Source organism: Alligator mississippiensis, chromosome 2 (genome assembly GCF_030867095.1).
Source record: "Alligator mississippiensis isolate rAllMis1 chromosome 2, rAllMis1, whole genome shotgun sequence".
Taxonomy (NCBI): domain Eukaryota; kingdom Metazoa; phylum Chordata; order Crocodylia; family Alligatoridae; genus Alligator; species Alligator mississippiensis.
In genome coordinates this window covers 165966090-165988844 of record NC_081825.1, presented here as the reverse complement: position 1 = coordinate 165988844, position 22755 = coordinate 165966090, and the positions used below count along the sequence as shown (strand labels likewise).

Sequence of the window (22755 nt, the reverse complement as noted above, 5' to 3'; positions counted from 1 at the left end):
CTGTAAACTTTTATTTGACCCCACTTCTCCCAAAGAAAACTGGTGACTTGTACACTCACGGGACATGTAAAACTGAGCCTTGCTATGCTTTTCTTTTTTTCTTTTCTTTTTTCTCCAGAATATAAGAATGAGATTGCTCACCATTTCAACAATTTAAAGGAAGAGCATTTTAAAGCAGTGTAAGAGACCATAAAGTTATAGTTTGTGTAATGGTGATGGTCTACATGTTTTGGGGTAGAAAGGGGAGAAAGTGTGTTATTTATTGATAAAATACAAAGGCCAATATAAACAAGGAAAACTAAAGTGTTAATCTTTGAAATATCAAGCTTCCTTGAGTCCTGGAGCAGTTTCAGTTCTACATTTGGGATAGTCTCAGGAGTTTCTGCTAACTGCTGAAGGATGGAACTAATCTTATTGAGCAGGGTACGTAGAGAAATTCATTGGCTTCTACTCAGATGAGTCAGCTTGACCAGTGTTTTTTTAAGGGGCACATGAAGATAACTAGAGTTGCTAGAGAACCATTTAAAAACATCTTTGGGGAGCAACTTTCTACAGTCAATATTTTTTAGCAATTCATAACATCTGCCTGCATGTGTCCTGGGTATGAGTAACAAGAAACACACAGGTGATTAGACCCTAATCCAAGGTACTTCTACTCAACACATACACTCCTGGAGGGAGATGGGATTAAAGAGGAAATCGGTTGCAGGATTATGCATTTAAGTTTACTCATCTCATATATGAAAGTAATTGGATTCAGTCTTGCACTCACATCCATTTCTTCATGATTATTTAGAAAGCATTGTGTACCCATGAGATGCCTTGGAGCATCAGATTCTCTCTCAAACTTTACTGGCCAGATTTTAACCACAGATTCTCTCTCAATTCTGGTTGCCACGGATTAAAAAAAAGTCTCTGAATCCTTCTTACATGTGAAGAAAAGTGGTGGTTTGGTTTTGTTGTTGTTTGCTCATTCAAAAACATGCCTTTTTTCAGCACCATCATCACATTTGCCCAGTACCTCCAGAAGTGCTCCTATGAATCAATAAGTGAACTGGTGAAGAATGTTGTCGATCTTGCACAAAGCTGTGTTGCCAATAAGGATGCTCTGGCATGCACAAAATCACTGGTAGGCAAAGCATCCATGGTTACAGTGATTCTTCTATTGTGTGATACAACACTTAGTAGTCATTCTTAAACAAAGAAAATGTTAGGTCTATAAACTTTGAAGACACCCAGTTTTTGAGTCTACCAGCAAGTCACCCTCCAACTCGATATTTTTAAACCACCAGATTCAAAGAGCAGAGATTTTCATGACTCTGGAGCCTAAATTCCATTGGCTTTCTCTGGGACATAGATTTTTAATTCACTGCGGGGGAGGGCGGGGGAAGAGGGGAGAAAATGTTTAAACATATTTAGGGGCCTAGAAATGGACATTGAGGCCATGTCCACATAAGCAAGCACGTGTGGCTTTTGAGGCACTGAGAAACACCCCACCCAAGTGATTTGGTTTTCCACGCTGCATATTTGCAGCAAAGAGCAAAATTTAGATACTAGGAGATCCTGGTATCAAAAAAAAGTGTGTGAAAAAATTGGGGTTGTGCACGTGGCAGCGGCATGCGCTGCTCCAAAACTGGAGCCTGACTGGTCAGAGCCATGCTCCAGCTGCTGGCCAGGCTCTATGCACCCAGATCGCCGCTGCTGGAGCCCCAGAAGGCCCCCAGAACCTCAGGGAAGGCTGCTGGGGCTAGTCAGGTGCTGGCCTCAGCCTCCCCTCCCCTACCTCTGAAGCATTTTCCCCCATACTAACCCCATGTGCAGGGGCATGTGCTGGGGCAAAAAGCAACCTGACATATTAAGTATAGTGTTGACTAGAAAGAACTAGTTGATAATATGAAGGGGACTGTAAACTAGGGAGGAAATGATCATGATATGCTAGAGTTCTGAGACAGGGAAATGATTCTAAGATAGGAAGAGCAGAAGGTTAGAAGAAGTAAGATACTAGATTTCAGGAGGGTTGATTTCAACCACCAAAGGAAAAAAATTGGTTAGGTCCCTTGTATGGATAGACTGACAGATAAAGGAGCCCAGGAGGGCTAAAAGTTTTCTAAAGGACATGGTATGGGAGGCTCAACAAGAAACTGTTCTGATTTGGAAGAAAACACAGGAAGAACAGCAGAAGGCCAAATACATGGGGATCTTCTTGGCTCAAAATCAAAAAGAAAACCTACTAGTAAAGGAAGGATGAACAAAACATTAAGGATGTATACCAAGAATTAGCAAGAACTTGCAGGGACAAAATCAGGTATACCCTGTGATATTATGCAATTATGTACCCATGCAATTTTGTGCATAAATTGCATAATTTGCATAATTTAACTGCAGTGGTCTTGTGCCTCCACCTCTGTGGGGCTCCTGGCACTCCAGCTGGGAGCCCCATGATGTGGATGCACAGAGCCATGTGACTGGCCAGCTGGGTAAGTGGGGATGGGAGCTCCTGGCTGCAGGGGGGAGGGTGGGCTTGGGGTTTGTGAGTGGGCGTGGGGGTGTGCAGGATTTGTAGGTGGGTATGGGCTGCACACCATCAGGCTGGGTGGGCTCTGTGCCTCTATATGGGGCTTCTAGCACTCCAGACTGGCCTGATGGCATGTGACTCCATGTGTCCATGTGTGGCTTCCCATTGGAGTACTGGCAATCCCATGTGGAGGGCTGATGGTGCGTGGACTGGGAGCCACATGCCATTGGGCCAGGAGGGAAGCTGCACATGGAGGCACAAAATCACATGCCATTGGGGCAGTTGGGTTCCTGCTTGTCTCTACATTCAGCTTCCCACTGAAGTGTTGGAAGCTCCAAGTGGAGGCATGGAGCCCATCTGGCCCAATGATACAAAGATCCCAGTCCACGTGCCATCAGGCTGAGTCGGCTAGCTCTGTGCCTCCATGTGGGGCTGCTAGCACTCCAGTGGGAAGCTGCACATGGAGGCATGGTGTCCACCTGTTCCAATGATGCATAGCTCCTGCCTGTAGTGCTACAAGTCCCACATCCTGGCATGGAGGCAACCTGTTTTTGTTTGAATGTACGTGCCAGCAGGCCAGGCTGGCTCCATGCTAGCACATGGAGGTTCTGGGACTCAGTAAGAGGTGCATGCTGTCAGGGGTTCTGCCTGCCATGGCCATAAGCACCACGAGGGCCTGCTGCTGCTTGTGGGCACTGTACACCATGGGGGGAGGTGTGGCAGGGGGGCTCATACCCACCCACAAACCCAACACACACACACCTACACCCCCTGTAACTCTTCACAAACCACCTCCACAAACCCCACACCCACACCCCTGCATATCCCTTCATAACCCCACCACAAACCCCACATCCACCCACAAACCTCACATACTCCCATACCCCCCCAAACCTCACAACCCTGTCACCTGCCCACAAATGCCACACCCCCCACACCTCCCACACCTTCAAAAATCCCCCACCCCCCACACCCACCCCACCCATAAAAGTACCAGCATATATTTCTAAAGAAGGTTAAAATAGTCTTATACTTAGTTTAATTTGTAAAAAAAAAAAAATAAAAATCATTAGTTTTGCATAATTTTGAGTTTTCCTGTGCATAATTTTGAATGTTCTGTGCATAATTCCTGGGGGTGTAATCAGGGAAGTGAGGGTAAAAAATGAGCTACATTTGGCAAAAGAAATTAAAAGAATAAGAAGGATCACATTTACTCAGTACTTTCAGAAGTGCTCCTATGAATCAACAAATAAACCGGTAAAGATCAGCTTATATATGCATTTTACAAATATATTGGCCAGATAAGAAAAACTAAGGAAGTTTGAAGGTCCACTGCTAAATAGATAAGGTGAGTTATTAACAGAAGACACAAAGAAAGGCAGAACTGCTCAAAAGTTACTTTGGATTAGTCTTCAAAAATGAAAAAATAAGCTGCAACCAGACAGGTAGTAAAAATTGTATAGACAAGGGGCACGTCTACATGAGAAGCTTTACTTGAGATTAGAGATAATTACTGTGCAGTAACCATCACCGTTTATACATACAGATGCTAATTGCGCAGTAATTGCTCTAACTGGGAGTAAATCTGCTACTTGTAAATACAAGTAGCAACTTTACTCTTAATTACTTACTGCACAGTACAGCACATGTAGACATCTGACTGGAAGCAAATGTGCTCCCGGTCAGTCAGGCAGCAGGGGACAGGGGATTGCTCCCTGCCCTAGGGATCTGCTTGCTAGGGCTGTGTGAAATTTCGCTGGCTGTTTCATTTCAATGCTGTTTTGACTAGTTTTGAGCTCAAAACAGCAAAATTGAAACAAAATGAAAGACTTCAAAACAGTCTCAAAATGAAACAAGGGCAGTCAAAACTTTTCAAAAGTTTCCGAACGTTTCAAGTTTCAGAGCTGGGCTTGCTTGTAGCTAAAGAGAAACTAAGGAGAGGGAGGAGGAAGAAGGGGGAAAGACTGCTCTGATATTGACATGTGCAGCTGGCCAGTGATTGTGATCTTTCCCTGAGGTCCCTTCCAAACCCAGTGCTCTGTGGGAGGGATGGAAAAACTGCATAAAAAGCATTGTTTGAACCGAGCTTACTCTGTGCCTTCACACTTACAGGTGATGCAAGTTTTGCTCTGAACAGTTTGAGGTGCAGTTTCCCAGAAACCCCTGAACCTATCTCCCTGAAACTTGTCAGGCTTCATGGCCCCAGCAGGGGCTACCATGCTAGCAGTTTTCACCCTGCTCTGCCTTAACACACACGTGTTATGAGTTTTGCTTGTCAGCAGCTTGAGGTGCAGTTTCCCAGAAACCCCTGCACTTGTCTCCTTGAAAGCTGGCTGGCTTCATGGCCTCACCAGGGGCCACCATGCCTGCAGTTGTCATCCCACTGTGCCTTAACACATGCACATGATGCAAGTTTTGCTTTCAAGTCTTTGAGGTACAGTTTCCCAGAAACCCCTGACCCTATCTCCTTGAAACTGGTCAAGCTTCATGGCCTCAGAAGGGGCTACTATTTCTGCAAGTTTCATCTGAGTAAGGCAAGAAATGACAAAGTTATAGGCAGTTTTGTGCTTCCCCATTACAGCCTATGGGCAAAACGTTGAAACAGCATAGAAACAGTAAAACAGTTGCGATGAAACAAAATGGAACAGCAGTTTTGAAACTAAACAAAACTCAAAATGAAACACTGTCCCATTGGAACAGTGATGCCTAAGTCGAAATGAAATGGTGCTGTTTTGCACAGCCCTACTGATTGATGCCAGGGTCGGGGCAATGTTTGTGATCATAACTGGGGAGCAAGGGTTAGGAGATTCTTATCTCCCAGCCCTGGCCCCACAGTTGTGGGGTCCAGGCTGGGAAATTCTTATCTCCCAACCCTAGCTCCATGACTGTGGGGCCAGGGTTGGGAGATAGGAATCCCCCAGCCTGGTCTCCATGACTGTGGAGCTTGAGCTGGGAGAGAAGAATCTCCCATCCTCAGCCCTGTGACCATGACTGCGATAGGAATAGAATTTAGGAGGGTCTTGATAGATTGGAAAACTGGGCTGGAGGCAAGAAGATGAAGTTCAATGCAGACAAAATGCTTCTGTCAGCAACAGGAGGATGATCAGGGAAAGTGTGTTTCCCTTACTGAAGGGGGGAGGCAACCTAGGGCACTTTTCCACATGATGAGGGTTTAATTCTTAGGGTTGCATTATATGCTCCCTAAATTGAAATGGTGGGTTTTAATTTAAACCTACCATTTCAATTTAGGGGTTTCCATCACTGTTACGGCAAAGGGCCCAATCCTTTTTTTTTTGGTGGAGCCTGCCTGCCTCTCCCACAGCTGGAGGGCAAGCTGCTGGTGGGGTGAGCAGCCCCTGAGCTGTGGGAGGCCCCAATCCTTCCCTCTGCAGTGGCAGTGTCTCCTGGGGCCACCTAGGTAGCCCAGCCTGGAGGCAGCACCTGGCCTAATCCAACTCTATCCATACCCTGAGGTGTGGAAGCACGTGGCCTGATAGCAGCCTGCCCAGGTGGCCTTGGGGGGCACTGCCGCCATGGAGGGAAGGACCGGGGTCCCCCTGCAGCTCAGTGGTCACTCGGTCCACCAGCAGCTCAGTCCTTGGCCATGGGAGAGGCAGGCAGGCTCCACTGAAAAAAAAAAAAAAAAGAATCCGGCCCCTCACCACTTCTGCCTTCACTCGGCACCTGCTGAAGGCAGAAGTAATGAGGGGCCCGATTCTTTTTTCCTGTGGATCCTGCCCACCTCTCCCATGGTCAGGGGATGGTCTAGTAGCTGGAAATGCATCGGTGCAAACTAAACTACTTCAGGATGTATTTTAGTTTGTAACAATGCAAACTCATTTTAAACCCGCAAGCTCCTACATGTGTATAGCGTGACACCATTAAGCCACACAAAGTGAAATTTTCATCATGTGTACATGGCAATGGCATCACATGTACAAGTGCCCTTAGTGAGAAAGGATGAAGTACTCAATTACTTTTTCACATCAGTCTTCACAGGCAAGGTCAGCTTCCAGACTACTGCACCAGGCAGCACAGTTTTGGGAGCAGGCAAGCATCCAACAGTGGTGAAAGAACAGGTTAGGAACTTCGCACAGGCCTAGTAAACATCCAGTTTTTTTTTAACAGACATCTAAATAATCTGAAATTTACCTACCTAAGAATCTTGCTCAGAATGGCCCATAAATTGTAGCATGTATTGTAGCTCTGTCTTCTTGTACTGAAAACTAAATATGCAGACATTTACACTATGCTGTCCGTAAGCACCCTTAATGCTGACCAGTGGCAATGTTTGTATTCTACCCTTCTCACTGTAGCAAGCCATTTTCTTGGATGAGATTTGCCAAATCAAGAAGCTTCATGATTCCTATGGGGCAATGGCTGACTGTTGTGCTAATGCTGACCCTGAAAGAAATGAGTGCTTCCTATCATTCAAAACGACCTATCCCCCCTTCCTTATACCATATCAAAGACCTGAGCCTGATGCTGTTTGCAAGGAGCTCAAAGAGAACAGACAGTCATTCCTGGGACAGTAAGGAAACTCATTATTATTATACAGATTGTGGATCGTATTCATTAGGGTGCATGGGACGTGTTGGCACTCAGAACCACAGGGTCAAAAAGCTGTCACTGTAAGTGTAGGAATAGCCACACATCCATGGTGCGTATACTTTCACAGGGCATTTGTGTGGATGTTAGAATAATGAGCTAGCCAGAATTCTTCAAAATTTGAACTTGTGAAGCAATTTCAACTAAACATTAGGATGATTTAATTGCTTCCATTTAAAGATTTTCCCCCATAAAATAACATGTCTTCACCTTCAGGTTTTTTTTCTTGAAGTATTTTGGGAATTTCTGATTTTTAACAGAAAAAAGAGAACAAAATTGTATAAGAACTCCATGTCCACTTTTCCAGTATTTCATTCTTCCTTTTCCACCTTCCCATTTTCTCTGTTTTTTCACTTCCCCTTTTTTCCACTTCATCACTGGAAAGGACAGAAAAAAAAAAAAGAGAGAGAGGTAGCAATGAAGCTTGTCAGCTTTCCCCCCTCACACCACTGAATGTTGAATATTTGGCAAAAATATTTTAAAACTGAATTCTTACAGACTTGGTGTGGCTAAATATAAGGAATTCAAATCATTCTCTCTCTCAGTGAGTTCTCATTTGAAGATGTGCAGAGGCAGCACAAAATGTCCCATCAATAGGCACCACAGTTTCATAAAAGCCCCATATAGATTTGAGGTTATTTGTTGCTCTTGCTGAAATACCTGACTTCATGTTTTCTTTGAATTACAGTTATGTCTATGGAGTTGCAAGACGGTTGCCTTTTCTATTTGCCCCTACAATTCTCGCCCTGGGTGATGACTACGAGCTTGCAGTTGAAACCTGTTGTCCAGTAACTGACATTGGTGTCTGCTTGGAAGGAAAGGTACAGGCGGTCCTCAGACTTAAAACAACTGGTTCCTGAAAACTGCGTCTTGGTTCCTGAACCAAGGCCCGATACCCTATTTTTACCAAAAATAACCCAGAATTTTGTACTCAGTCAATTATAGATGAGTAATATAGCTACATTAATATATTTATATTGTAAATAGCAATCATATTGATTTGGAAGGACTTCTTTGAGGTGACTTTGATGGACTTTTTGAAGGGCTCTTGGTTGAACGTTTTGAAGGGTTCTTGGCTGGAGTCTTCTCAGGAGTCTTGGTGTAACAGGGGGCTTCTTGGGGCCAGTTTGATATTGGCCCGCCCACCTGTCTCTGGGCTAACCACCTACCTCTCCCACCTACCACACCTTGATGATACATAATTACTATGTTAATTAGGTGGGAGGCTGCCCATTTTGAACCCCGATATTCAGGGGAATATCTGCAGCTCCATTCCATCCCTACACTGCGGCCTAAGCTTTGCAGATGGCATCTCAGGCAACTAAACTCAGCCATACCCTTCACCCATTAGCCGTGGTCCCCTCTCTGGGACCTTCGGCTCCACCTTAGGCCCTGGCCCCTTCGGCTCCCCCGTAGGCCCTGGCCCCATCTCAGGCCTGTAGAGATCCTGAGCCTCTTTGCTCTGTGGGCACACCTTGCGGTGGGCCCCTGACCCTTTTGACCCCTTTGTGGGTCCTGGCCCCAGCATGGACCAGTCAGGTACCCCAGGTCAGGTCTAAGCTGCTTGCCTGCTTTTACCCTCACAACTCAGCTAGAAACTGAGCCACAGACCTTTCTACACTCTCATAAGTCTGGGCATTACCCAGCTAGGACTGTGTGGGGACTGGAGGTTATTAGGCACCCCTGACCCGCCTTTCACCAGGGAGGTAACTGGCCTGGCATTTCATGGGGCTGCCACACCACCGGCACTCCCACCAGGCCACCCATCCCCGGCAGGGTGCAGTTTTAGGTCATGCCCAGAACCAGGAGCCTTCTCCATCCCCATAGCCCCAGCCCATAAATCTCCAAGCTGCTCCTGAGCCTCAGCTCTGCTGGCTAATGCCTCTCTCATGGCTGCTAGCAGCAAACTGCTGCTTCCCTATTTATAGCTTGCTCTCTAAAATTGCTGCTGCAATCAAGCACCTGGCTGCTGCCTGCTTGGGCACTTAAAGTGGCAGGCCTCAACAGTGCCTTGCTATGCTTGGCTGCAGGTTTTTCTAGAGTCTTGTCTGCTTTCTTAAAGAAAGTGGCTAAGAAAGTCTGGACAGATGTTCTCCTCTTTTGCTTGTAAATTTCTCTGTAGCAGCTGTGCATGTTAGATATGCCCCTGTTCACTGATGCACTGCGTTCAATGTTGGGGTCATGTTCCTCAAACAGGGACATGGCAGCTTCCAAATATTGAAATGCCTCAGCCAACACGTTTGTTGTCAAGACTTTACGAGGAGAAGTCTCTTCAACAGTGGGTGCACCTTCTTTTTCCTCTGCCACTTTTTGCTGTTCCAATTCAATGAGGTCCTCATTAGTTAATTCTTCAGAATGTGATGCCAGCAACTCATCAACAGCACCTGGTACAACGTATTAGTTGAGTTCTTGCCCATTTCAGCAACATTGTTGGTCACCTCTTCAACAGTGTCTGGAAAGCCTTGGTAGTCAGACACAAACTCAGGACACAATTTTTTCCAAACACCATTCAAATTTGATTGTTTGACTTCATTCCATGTCTCACCAATCTTCTTAACTGCATGGTAAATGTTGAAGCCCTTCCAGAATTCCTCAGAGTTGGTCCACCTTCCTTCTCAATTGCCCTGATGCGCTGGGCAAATGAGCACCTAAGATAGTAGGCCTTGAAGGATGAAAATAGTCCCTGGTCTATGAGTTGCAACAATAAGGTGGTGTTGGGGGGCAGAAACACCACTTTGATGTCAAGATGTATGTCATCAAGGATGGTTGGATGACCAGAAGCATTGTTGAGGATTAACAATGCTTTAAATGCAAGATTGTTTTTGCTGCAATAATCCCTGACACTTGGCACAAAATGATGATTAAACCAATCCTCAAAAATATTCTTATTGACCCATGCCTTAGGATTGGATTTCCATATCACTGGGAGAAATGCCTTGGAATAACCCTTGAAAGCTCTGGGGTTTTCTGAACGGTACACAAGTAAAGGTTTAAGTTTAAAGTCACCTGCAGCATTAGCATCAATCAAAAGAATGAGCCTATCTTTAGCAGCTTTGTACCCTGGCATGGATTTCTCCTCTTTGGCAATGTAGGTTCTCGACGGCATTTTTTCCCAAAAGAACTCAGTTTTGTCAACATTAAAAACTTGCCAAGCATAATACCCACCCTTTTCAATGTTTTCATCCAATGTCTCCGTAGTAATTGCTCTACATTTCTTAGAAACATCACTTGCACCAGATTTATGCTTTTCTGCCATTATTATGGGGAAAAAAACACTAAATTTTAAGAAAAAATTTGGAAACACAAAGATTTATCACGTAAAAATAGCATTGGAACAGCAACTAAGAGTCCTGAGTCAGGGAGATGGACGGTACAACAGATCAGTGCAGGGAAATGGGCAGCACAGCGAACTTGTTCGCTGGCATGGCATGGCATCGGATCAAGCATCATAAAGTCGAAACTGATGTCAGAAAGTTGAAACAGAGTGTCAATTTATAAACGTCATAAGTGCTGTTCACCATAACTTGAATGTCGTAAAGTCGAGGACTGCCTGTATTCAGATTTTCTATGTGAGTGTCAATCCATTTTTTACCATCCCCTTAACATTACATGCTGATTTTAGCAATTTTAACCTCTAAAGCAGCGGTTCCCAAACTCTGACAGATTGTGCACCACCAGTTTAAAACGATACAATCTTAAGTACCACCACCGACATTTTAGTTCAACCTTAAGCACCACCAGCAAATTTTTGTCTTATAAAGTAATTATAATAAATCTGTTAACACGTACCATGGACAGGTTGTCTGCGTACCACTGGTGGTATCCATACCACAGATTGAGAACCGCTGCTCTAAAGGACAATGTCTAATCTAGTAATTTTAAAATAAATTGTGGATCTTCATTGTAAGCTGTAACTGCTTGTAAATTAGGAGTTAATATTTGTCTCCCAGCTTTCCCTCCCACAGTATAATATGAGTTTTGGTGCATGACTACAAGCTGTGTACTTCAGTGAAATCAGCTGAGTTACTGACACAGCAAGATATAACACCACAACAGGTAGGGTAGCCAGTTTGGGACACAATATATGCACTGAAAGTTAACTGTTGGATTGTGAGTGGCTAAGGCTCATATCAGGAACTCTTGGTTTGTTCTCATCATAGCTTTACATGGAAAGAGTCCTCTGTGTTTCTAAACAGGGGTTTCTTTTCTAATCCATTAAGTGCAACCATTTCATTTGACACTCTGTGTTTTATTACTCTAGATCGCTGCCCTTAAGGAAAAGGCCACAGAAATGAGTCTATGGCATGAACACTCCTGTGGAATCTGGAAGATGTTTGGAGAGAAAACTTTCCAAGCACAGTAAGTGTCCTTATCACTATTTTACAATGAAATGGACTGTTTGCCCCGAAACCTGAAGATACTTCAGAGAAATTTCAGGGTATGGACAAACATACTTTTTGACTGCTTTAAAGGGTAGATGGGGGGCTGTCATTTGGGAGCCTGCATCAGCTGTTACATGTAACTGCTGCATCTGGATGATCCTGGACATTTCAACACTGACCGGAGAGTAGCTACCCTTAAAAAAAATTAATAAATAACCCCCTCACCTCAACTCAAACACAAAATTGCAGAACAAGGAATCATACACAGATTTGATGCGTTAACTCTGATCTCAACAAGGACTATGGATATCTCATTGCCTGGGCTAGCTGTTCATTGATTGATTTAGATTGACTGATTCATTTGATTTATATGCTGCCAAAGGCATTCCCAACAAAGGCTGTGTGGCTTACAACTTAAAAACAGGAGAGAGAAGTTAAACTCCTCCTTGCCCCCCCACCCCTGCCACCCTTTTTGTCACTCACCCAGAGGAGTCTCCTCCCCATCCCCCAAATCTGGTGAGGCCTTCCCTCTCCCCAGGCAGGGCTGTGCCTTTCTTCCTTCCTTGCCTCCTCCTCCCCTGTCTTTCATAGAGGGGAGTGCTGTGTAGCCCATTCCACCTCCCTGTCTCTCCACCAACATATTACAGAATTTATAAGCATAATACAGGGTAAAACATGAAATCTGCCCTCCTCTGCCTCTGGACCCACTGAAGGTCAGAGCCAAAGGGTACATCACTCTTCACTGGGCACCAGCATGGTCCTTGCCCTGGGTGCCCCCTCCAGGATGGCCTGGAAACAAGCCCAGGATGGCCTGTAAAGAAGTCTAGTTCAGCTGGTCATGTTGTGCCTGATTTCAGGCCAGGCCTTCCCCCATTCTGGGTTAGGTACCTAAGGCTGGGAAGCAGTGATGGAGGCAGCTCCCACCTGGCAGGGGCTTGCTGCAGGCCATTGTGACTCTCAGACAGTCAGTCCAAGGAGTGATCTGAAGTCCAGGGTGGTCCAGCAGGGCCTGCCTCACCCTGGTTTCATAGTTTCATAATTGTTAGGGGCTGGGAGGGACCTTACAGATTATTGGGTCCAGCCCCCCTGCATTTGGGCAGGAAAGACTTGGCTGATTCTCCAGGTGTTGACTTCCTTGTTCATCTCAACTGACCGAACCAGTCCACTCATTATGTCTCTTAACAGTGTTCGTTCCACCTGTCCCTTTTCCTTCTATATAAAATCTTTTTTTTTCTGCCAGTCCTTTCCTAGCATCTGACAAAACAGGTTGTGGCCTGTGAAAGAGCATGCCTCTCTAAATCAGCCTTGGTGGTGCCACCCTGCCCTATCTTCTGCCTGATTTCAGACTAACATGGCTAACCAGCAAATGATCCTGTTGTAAAACAAATTAGCTAGATTGCCCTAACTTTGACCTTGAATGAAAAAGAACTAATGTGGGAGTGGTTTTGCTACATCTGTACAGAATCACTCAGACATAGTTGTTGTACCATAACAGTTTATAATTGGTATCCTTTGATATCAATACAATTTGTACATCTTTCAATATTTCAGAAACAAATCAATGTAACCCACTTATATTTTTGATCAAGGAGTCACAGTGTGCATCTATATGTGCCCCTGACTGTGCATTTGGCACTGCACAGTCATTTAGCACTTGCTTTAGTATGTACAAAATTACTGCTCAGTACCTGCGCCATCCCAGCAGTGCATGGTCATTTTTAGACACTACATCGCCGTAGTGTGGGCATCATGGTTTGTGCCCACTGATGCTAAGGAGTTATGTCACTGTCGGTGATTGCTATGGCGATGTAACATCTCGTGTCTATGCACCCACTGTGCCAGAAACCATTCTTAAACTTTGCATAAAGATTAAGTCAGGCAAACCTGTGCCCAGTATGAGCAAGTTCCTGAAATACTCTAAACAAAACACCCAAATTGATTTTAGTATGTAATGAACTATGGCTTGTTGTGTTGTACTGCTTTATACCAAGGAAAATATGCATAATCTTTGTTGATGGTGATCACTGAGTCAAGCACTAGGAACAAGGCAGGGTAGATTTGCACTTTGTACATTAACTAAATCAGAGATATATAAAGCTGAATAAGCTATCTGTAGAATCTAGGACCCCAAAGGTGTTTTGTCAGTTGTGATATTATAGAAAATTGTGTCATTTAGTTCATTATCAGTTACTCCATTGTGTTTGACCCAAATTTTGTCAAGGTGATAAGCACATTTGGAAACTACAGTAAGCAAGCCTAGATTCTGATCTAGAATATTTGAGAAGCTACAGTCCTGGGATAAGAGTATGTCAGTTGTACTCCTTGTCTCTTATATTTTTTAGAGTCTAAAGCCACCTGTAGCAGGCTGGCTGGCAAAGGCTTGCAGCAGGCTGCACACTCTAGGCTGGAGGAGTCTGCAGGCTTGCAGGGACTATAGCCAGCTGCAGGAAGTCAAACCTAATTACAGGTCTCCCCAGAGGACTAGGCCTGCTGAGGTAGATAATTGGAGAGATAATTAGAGATGGAGATAAAAGAGAGACAGGGAGGAGAGGAGCAAAGCAAGGCTAGTGGTGGTGCAGCACAACTGAGTCAGGCTACACAACTGAGCAGGTGGCAGCAGAACTGAATCAGGGTCTGGACAGAGATCCAAGGCTACAAGGAGGGAAGCAGCTGTACCACAACAAGGGTGGTGGGGTCAGGCAAGGCGGGGAGACCCCAGAATCTTGGGGTGATAACAGCGTGGGGCTGGGGCTATGGCCAGGCCAGCCATGATCTGCTGCCCTCACACTCATGCAATAGGTGTGGATTCCATGGACAGGGGTGTGCAGGGAATGAATCACAGCTTTGCCCTGGCCCCATGCTGTCATTGCCCCAAGATCTCAGCTCTGGCCCCAGCCAGTCATGCACTGTCAAAGCCACGCAATCTCAGGATCTCCATGGAGATTGGCTGGGAGCCATACAAACAGGGCATATGGGTGGGTGGGGAGCTGCTTCTAGGGCTGGGGCTGTGGATCCTGGCTCTTCCCTGGCCCCGGCCCCAGCCCCAGCCCCAGCCCTGCACTGTCACCACCCCAAGATTCCAGGGTCTCCCAGGCCCCACTACCCATCTCGCTCCTGGACACTGCTCCCTGCCTATCTGCAGCCCCATCCCAACTGCCCAGCCATGTGCTCTGCCCACATGGGTCCCATCCCCAGCAATGGGTGCACGGTGGGTGGGCCAGGATTTCCAGGCAGCAGGGTTGGATCCGGCAGTGGCAACTGAAAGGAGCTGTCACTGCTGGGGCTGCCAGGAAATGGAATCTATCTGTAGGCCAGACATAATCCCTCCACAGGACACATGTGGGCTGTATTTTGCCTACCCCTGTGCCCAATAAGTTAAGATTTATCTACAGCATTTCTGGGGAAGACTGGCAACCTCTCAAAATTATCCAAAATGTGAGTTTTTAGGCTGGTCCAAAATGTTAAATGAATTTCAAGTATCTTGTTCATCAGTGAGCCTGACAAACATGTTTTCCCATCTTTTTCCTTCATTCTAGGAAACTAGCTCTTCTTAGTCAAAGGTTTCCTAAGGCTCCATTTGAAGAGGTTTACAGAGTTGCAAACAATCTTAAGGGTGTCTACAAAGAGTGCTGTGATGGTAACATGATGGATTGCATGCATAACAAGGTAGGTTACAGATGTACTTTTAAGAATTTACATATTTTTAAGAGAGCTAGGAAGAACCATATTTTCTACTGCCTGCTCGCTCAAAGTTCTAGACCTGCCCATTCCTTGTAAAAAAAGGTTGGCATTTAAAGCCTTAAACATTCAAACATATACCTACTAAATGCTATGGAACCAGGTTACACCAGCTTGGTCTATAGCTCTTAGATATCATTGCAGATTAATTATAACTTGGGATATAATCTGTCTGCCTTAGTTTCTGAAGCTCAAAAATTACCATAATGATTAGGTAAATGAATGGGAAAATGTATATGAAAAAATAAATGCAGCGAGAGACACCCAATGCTTCAAGGTGCCTGTCTATATGGAAGTTTTTCCATCTCAAAGACTGGCAATATCCAGAGTTAGCTTTCTGCTGCTGTGGGGTTTTTGCCTGTACTAGTACCTGGCAAAACCATGTGTTGGAGAGTGGCAGTAGGCACTGGCAGGGACTGGGTCTTAGGGACTTCTGTCTAACACTAAGGGATGGGGATAGCCTCTTCAAGGGTGGGCCATGCAGTATGGAGGAGGAGGCTGGGTGGCTGCAGGACCCACAGCTCTGGGAGGCTGCAGGACCCATTGCTGGAAGCACATCTAATGCTTTATTTGCTCTGTCTGCTCTAGGCTGCTCTTTGCTGATTGCATCCTCATGATAATCCTCTCTAGTAAATCAGGCATTTCCTTAGAAAATTGATAAGTCAAGCATTGACTTGAGCACTGGAAGAGTTAGGAAAATAATAACGCAAAGAAATCCTTTTAAACAATACTATGTTGTATCTTTTGCAGGCACAGGTTGTAGAATATGTGTGTTCCAAACAAAATGTCTTCTCCAGCAAAATCAAAAAGTGTTGTGAGAAAGCGGCGATAGACAAAGGCCAATGTGTTGTTGAGGCAGGCCGTGATGAGAAACCTGAAGACTTGCCCCTGATAGCTGGGAAGTATGTACAAGATCCAGATGTGTGCAACCACTTTGTGGCAGGTCACGATAAATTTCTGGCAGAGTACGTAATGCATGTTCTTGTATTTCATGTTACTTGGTGCATGTACACAAATAGTCAGACTGGCATACAATAAGTAAAGTAATATAATCTGCCAAATTTAAGGGCCTAATCTTCTGCTAGAGTAAATCTGGTATCCTCTTTAGAGTTATGTCATTTTACAGCAGCGGAAAATCTGGCCTTCAGAGTATATCTTAGAGGGGGTTTTTTAGTCCTATCTTAGATTCATAGATTCATAGCTTGTAGTCAGAAGGGACCACAATGGATCATCGTGTCTGACCCCCTGCCCTTGGCAGGAAAGAGGACTGAGGTCAGATGACCCCAGCCAGGTGACTATCTAGCCTCCTCTTGAAGACCTCCAAGCTAGGTGATAGCACCACCTCTCTTGGAAGCCCATTCCAGATCCTGGCCACCCTTACTGTGAAAAATGTCTTCCTAATATCTAACCTAAATCCACTCTCAACTACTTTACACCAGTTATTCCTAGTCACTCCCTGGGGCGCCTTAGTAAACAGCACAGCACTTCCCCTATTCCCCACTGACCTCCCCTAATAAATTTATAAGCAGCCACAAGATCTCCCCTCAGCCGTCTCTTGTGAAGGCTGACGAGATTCAGATCTCTCAACCTTCCTCCGTAGGGTCTATTACAAAGGCCACTAATCATGCGAATGGCCCTCCTCTGGACCCTCTCGAGATTCCCCGCATCCCTCTTGAAGTGCAGCGTCCAAAACTGGACACAGTACTCCAACTGCGGCCTGACCAGTGCCGCATAGAGGGGGAGCATCACCTCCTTTGTTCTATTAGTCATGCACCTGCTAATGCACGACAAGGTGCGATTGGCCTTGTTGATGGCCTCGTTACACTGCTGGCTCATGTTCATCTTGGAGTCAATTATGACTCCAAGATCCCTCTCAGCCACTGAGCTGCTGAGAAGGACACTCCTAACCTATAGGTGTGCTGGGGGTTCCTCCTTCCCAGGTGGAGTACCTTACATTTATCTTTATTAAATTGCCTCCTATTTCTCTCTGCCCATTGATCCAACCTGTCCAGGTCAGCCTGAATCTGCTCCCTGCCCTCCGGTGTAGTAACTTTGTCCCATAACTTGGTATCATCAGTGAACTTGGAGAGGGTGCTCTCCATGCCCTCGTCCAAATCGCTGATGAGGATATTGAATAATATCAGTCCAAGGACCGAACCCTGAAAGACCCCACTGCCCACCTCCCTCCAGGCTGAGAAGGAACCATCCACCACAACTCTCTGGGTGTGGTCCCTAAGCCAGTTGGCCACCCACCTGACCATGTAGGTGTCCACTCCGCAGTCTGCTAGCTTCCCAATGAGGATAGGGTGCGAAACTGTGTCGAAGGCCTTCCTAAAGTCCAGGAAGATGACATCAGCCTCGGCTCCCTCGTCCAGGCAGTGTGTGACCTGGTCATAGAAGGCTACAAGGTTTGTCAGGCAGGATCTACCTGTGACAAACCTGTGCTGGTTTCCCCTCAGCATCGTTTCCCCTGCTGGGCCTGCACAAATGTGTTCTTTGATTATTTTCTCTAGGATTTTCCCAGGAATAGAGGTAAGACTGACTGGTCTAAAGTTACCCGGCTCATCTCTTCTTCCTTTCTTGAAAATGGGCACCACATTGGCCCTTCTCCAGTCCTCAGGGACCTAGCCGGAGCACCACGAGTGCTTGAACAGCTGTGCCAGTGGCTCAGCTGTGACACTGGCCAATTCTTTCAGCAGCCGTGGATGGAGGTCATTCGGGCCTGCTGACTTGTACCCATCCAGCTCCTCCAGGAGCTCCTTAACTATTTCAGACCTAACCGTAGGCGGACTGGTGCCATGTGGACCTCCATCAATGATCGAGGTGGGGGAATTGGCTGTTGGTGCATAGAAGTACTGAAGCGAATACTGGCCTTTTAACTATCTGTTAAAAGGCCAGCATGTCCCTTATGTTGTTTCATCCAGTTTCCCATGATCTAATTATCATAATAAGTGACTCTTCATTGGAGACAGCATTGAAATCTAGCTAAAATCCAGGCATATTGCATCCACTACTCCCCCCCTCCCCCATTCACAGAGCCTAGTACTTTATCATAGAAGGAAATCCAGTTGACCACGCATGGGTTGTTCTTAAAGGATCCATACTAGCTATTCCTGATCATCTTGTTTCCCTCTCTTTAAAAATAAATTCCTTAGGATCATAGGAAAGTAGGGTTGGAAGGGGCCTCACTAGATCATCTAGTCTAGGCCCCTGCCCAAGGCAGGATCATCCTTGGCTAAAGCATCCCAGCCAAGTGTATGTCTAACCTGCTCTTGAAAACTTCCAAGGATGGAGATTTCACAATTACTCTACGTAGCCTATTCCAATGCTTGACCACCCACAGAGTCAGAAAGTTCCTTCTAACCTCCAATCTAAATTTCCCCTGCTGAAGCTTGAGGCCATCTTAGTTGTCATGGAAAAGAGCCAATTTCCATCCTCTCTGTAATTGCTCTTCAGGTATTTGAGGACTGTTATCAAATCCCTCCTCCTTGATGACCTTTTCCATGATCTTCCAAGGGAGGTGGTGCTATCCTTTACCCTGGATGTCTTTTAGAGGAGACTGGACAAGCACCTGGCTGGGGTCATCTGATCCCAAGTGCTCTTTCTTGCCCAGGGCAGGGGGCCAGACTTAATGATCTACTGAAGTCCCTTCTGCCCCTAAAAATCTATGAAATCTATTAAATGTATTAAATCTTTCCAGGTATCAAGGTCAGATTAATTGTTCTGTAATTTAAAGATTCCCCTTCTTGCCTTTCTTAAAGATGGACACTATATTTGCCTTTTTCAAGTTGTCTGGGACCTTCCTTGACTTCCATGAATTCTTTAAGATAACAGCCAAAGGCTCTGAAATTTCCTTAGCCAAGTCCTTGAATACTCTGGGATACATATCATCTGGCCCTGTTTACTTGAAAACATCTATCTTTTCTAAGTAATCCCAAATCTGTTCTCTAGCAGAGCACCAAGTTGTGCCTGCTACCTTAAAGGGCAGAAAGCAGCCTGACCAGACTGCTCAGAGGCCTAGGCACAACCCCACAGCTGCAGGTTGCCTGAGCAACAGCCTAAGAGGGTAATTGGCCAGCACCTGCAGCCAGTCAGGTGACTGGGAGGGGACAGGCCACTGAGGATATATAAACCCAGGGCTGGAGCTAGTTAGAGGTTCTCTCTTGCCTAGTAACTGCCAAGGAAAGGTGCCCTGAGCTACCTGAGACTAAGTGCTGCCTACTTTGCTGCCAGAAGTACAGTGAGGCTTCAGGAGTCTAAGATACTTAAGGCTAAGAGACGTGGTCCTAAGGGGAGAAGTTTTACCTTCTTAAAGAGACAGAAGCCAGTCTCCATTAGTGTTATGTTGTGGCCCAGTGGGTTGTATTTGTGTTGTGGTTTATACTGGAGGACCGGGATGAGGCTATAAGGGTAGTTTTGGAGGTCTCATTAGTGCTTGGAGAAAAGGGCACAGGATCTGGGCAAAGCCCAGTGATGGGTGCATAGAACTGGGAACCAGAGAAAGGGAGGCATGGAGCTGGGTGTCAGAGAGGTGTGGAGCCAGGTGCTAGAGAGGAGGCATGGAGCTGGGTGTCAGAGACACGTGGAGCTGGGTGCCAGAGGAGGCGCAGAGCCAGGTGCCAGAGAGGGAGGCACAGAATCAGGCACCAGAGGGAGGTGCAAAAAGAGAGACGTGGAGCTGGGTGCCAGGGATAGGCACAGAGAGCCAGACAGAGAAAGGTGCAGAGTCAGGTGCCAGGGAGAGAAGCACAGAAAATCAGGCAGCTGTGAACTCAGTGCCTGAGTGGTATAGAGACACAGGAGCTGGAGGGCTCTGTGCCAAGAAGGCACATAGAGTTGATAACAACAGTGTAAAGTCTGCAAGGGATGTGACATGATAAGGGAAGGTTGGAGTCATTTGTAATCCCCTAGACATTGGGGCATTAAAAGGGAAGCTTCCTGCACTATTGTAGCTAGTATCTTAACAGCAAGGCATGGCAGAAAAGACTGGGCAGAGTGCCCTAGATAGGTGGGTGGTTTGGTACTGAGAGTACTACTACTTAGTACTGGTAACCAATTTTAGTTGTGAAGACCAAAGTAAATGATGCATTAAATACTTCAGCCTTCTTCACATCATATACACATACTCTATGTTTAGTAAGAGACTTAAACTTTCCTTGGCCTTTTTTCTACTCATGACATCCCTGTAGAAAGATTTTTCCTGCTTTTTGTGTCCCTTGCTAGTTGCATCTCCATTTGTGCCCTGCCCTTCCTGATTTTGTTCCTGTTTGCTTGTGTTACACTTTTATACCTCTTCCTTGTAACATGGTCAAGTTTCCACTTTTTGTACAATACTTCTTTGAGTTTTAGTTCATTGGAGAAGTCACCATTTAGCAAGGCCAATATCTTGCTGCATTTCCTATCCATTCTTTGTACTGGGATAGCCTACTATTGTGTCCTTAATATGGCCTCCTTAAAGTGCAACCAGTTCTCTTGGACTCCTCTTCCCCTCAGACTTGCCTCCCAGGAGATCCTGTCCACCAGTCACCTGAGTTTGTTAAAGTTTGCTTTCTTGAATTCCAGTGGGTATGTACAGAAGTACCCCATGCACGTTTTACAGCATTATGATATAGAGCACTTTTTTATAGCACTATAAAGTTACAGTGTTCTTAAACATGACAGAAGTGCAGTGTTTGGTTGGGGGGGGTGGGGGCTCTGAACCTCCCAGCACTCTCCACGTTAGGAGGAAGGGGGTGCTCTTGGGGCTTCTTTACTGGTCAGAAATTTGACTAGTGTACAGAAGCTATTCAACGCACTGTAGGTTGCTGAAGTGTTGTAAAATATAGCACTTAAAATGTAATAACTCATTTAACAAGGGTTAATTTAAAGTGCTGTACCCATTTTAAAGTGGCGTAAAACTGTGAATTTCTGTTGAGTCATGGCAATCAAACACTTTCATAGATTTCATAGACATTAGGGCTGGAAGGGACCTCAGAAGATCATTGAGTCCAGCCCCCTTCCCCAGGGGAAAGAAGTAAACTGGGGTCAAAGGATCCCAGCAAGATAAACGTCCAAATGTCTCTTAAAGGAGCCCAAAGTAGGTGCTCGCACCACCTCTGGCAGCAGTCTGTTCCAGGCCTTTGGGGCTCAGACAGTAAAGAAGTTCTTCCTTATGTCCAGACTGAAACGGTCTTGGAGGAGTTTGTGATTGTTTGACCTTGTCATTCTTTGGGGTGCTCTGGTGAACAGGTGTTCCCTGTGGTCCTGATGTACACCCCTTATATACTTATAGGCAGCCACCAGGACCCCGCGAGCCTGCACTTTTCCAGGCTGAAGAGTCCCATGGCTCTTCATTCATAACCTTCATCATAAGGCCTCGTCTCCTGCCCTCTGATCATGCATGTGGCCCTCCTCTGGACTCTCTCGAGCTTTTCCACATCCTTTTAAAATTGTGAAGCCCAGAACTGGATGCAGTACTCCAGCTGCAGCCTCACCAAGGATGAGTACAGGGTGAGGATGACATCCTGGGATTTGCTTGAGAAGCATCTATGGATGCAAGCCAGAGTTTTGCTCACTTTACCAGCTGCGACATCGCATTGGTGGCTCATATTCATCTTGTGGTCAGTCATGACCCCTCAAGTCCCTTTCGTCTCTGGTGCTAGCACACATAGCACTGCCAAGCCTATAAGTGTGCTGTAGGGTTTTTTTCCCTGAGGTGGAGTACCTTGCATTTTTCGATGTTGAGCATTGCTGACTGACTTGCCAGCTTTATGGTGGATAGTGAAAGTGATCAGCTCATGGTTACTGTCTCTCAGCTTCCCTTTGATCATTAGGTCACTGACTAGATCATCCCCCCATTGCCAGTACCAGGTTGAGCAGTGCTTTGCCTCTTGTCGATCCATAGACTTCTTGAGTCAGATAGAGCTCATCCACGCATGTGAAGAAGCTTTGCAACTGTTCGGATTTGGCTGAGTGCTCTTCCAATGAGATGTCTGGGTAGTTGAAGTCTCCCATGACATCCATGCACCGGGAGTGTGCAGTCTCAGCCAGTTCCCTGGAGAATTCCTGGTCGAGCTCTCGATCCTGATTAGGTCTGTAGTAGACTCCTACCATTGTGTCCCCTGTGCCATGTCCACCATTGATTTTAACCCATAGAGTCTCCAGTCATCCACCCTGGATGTCAATGTCAGCTTGCAGGGACGTGTGGCTTTCCTTGACATAGAGAGCTACACCCCTGCCCCTTTTGTCCACACAGTCTCTCCTGTATAAGGTATAGCCATCTATACCTGTGGCCCAGTTATAGGTGGAGTCCCACCAGATCTCCATTATCCCTATGAGATTGTAGTCATTCTTGTTTAGCAGGAGGACAAGTTCCGCCTGTTTATTTCCCAAGCTCCTGGCTTTGGTGTACAGGCACTTAAGTGTCCCATTGGAGGCCCTAATCCTTCCTACACATCATTTCGGGGCTGGGGTAGAGGTGGGTTCCCTTGAGTTCCTTAGCCTGCTGGATTTGCAAAAGTTGCCCAGTGGGTT

At 45.9% G+C, this 22755-nt stretch overlaps 1 protein-coding gene across 3 annotated transcripts in view; it reads left to right on the top strand.

Annotated features, from left to right (window-relative positions):
* Positions 1-22755, top strand: part of LOC102574907 (albumin) — a 37640-nt gene that overhangs the window by 833 nt on the left and 14052 nt on the right. For 2 of the 3 annotated variants that reach the window (XM_014609379.3, XM_006265655.4), the window contains exons 2-8: positions 119-179; positions 997-1129; positions 6832-7046; positions 7812-7944; positions 11385-11482; positions 15042-15171; positions 15994-16208. In XM_014609379.3, the coding sequence (XP_014464865.1) occupies positions 119-179; positions 997-1129; positions 6832-7046; positions 7812-7944; positions 11385-11482; positions 15042-15171; positions 15994-16208 (985 nt within the window). The remainder of the gene's footprint in view (positions 1-118; positions 180-996; positions 1130-6831; positions 7047-7811; positions 7945-11384; positions 11483-15041; positions 15172-15993; positions 16209-22755) is intronic. The other variant, XM_019493554.2, reaches the window with a different exon arrangement.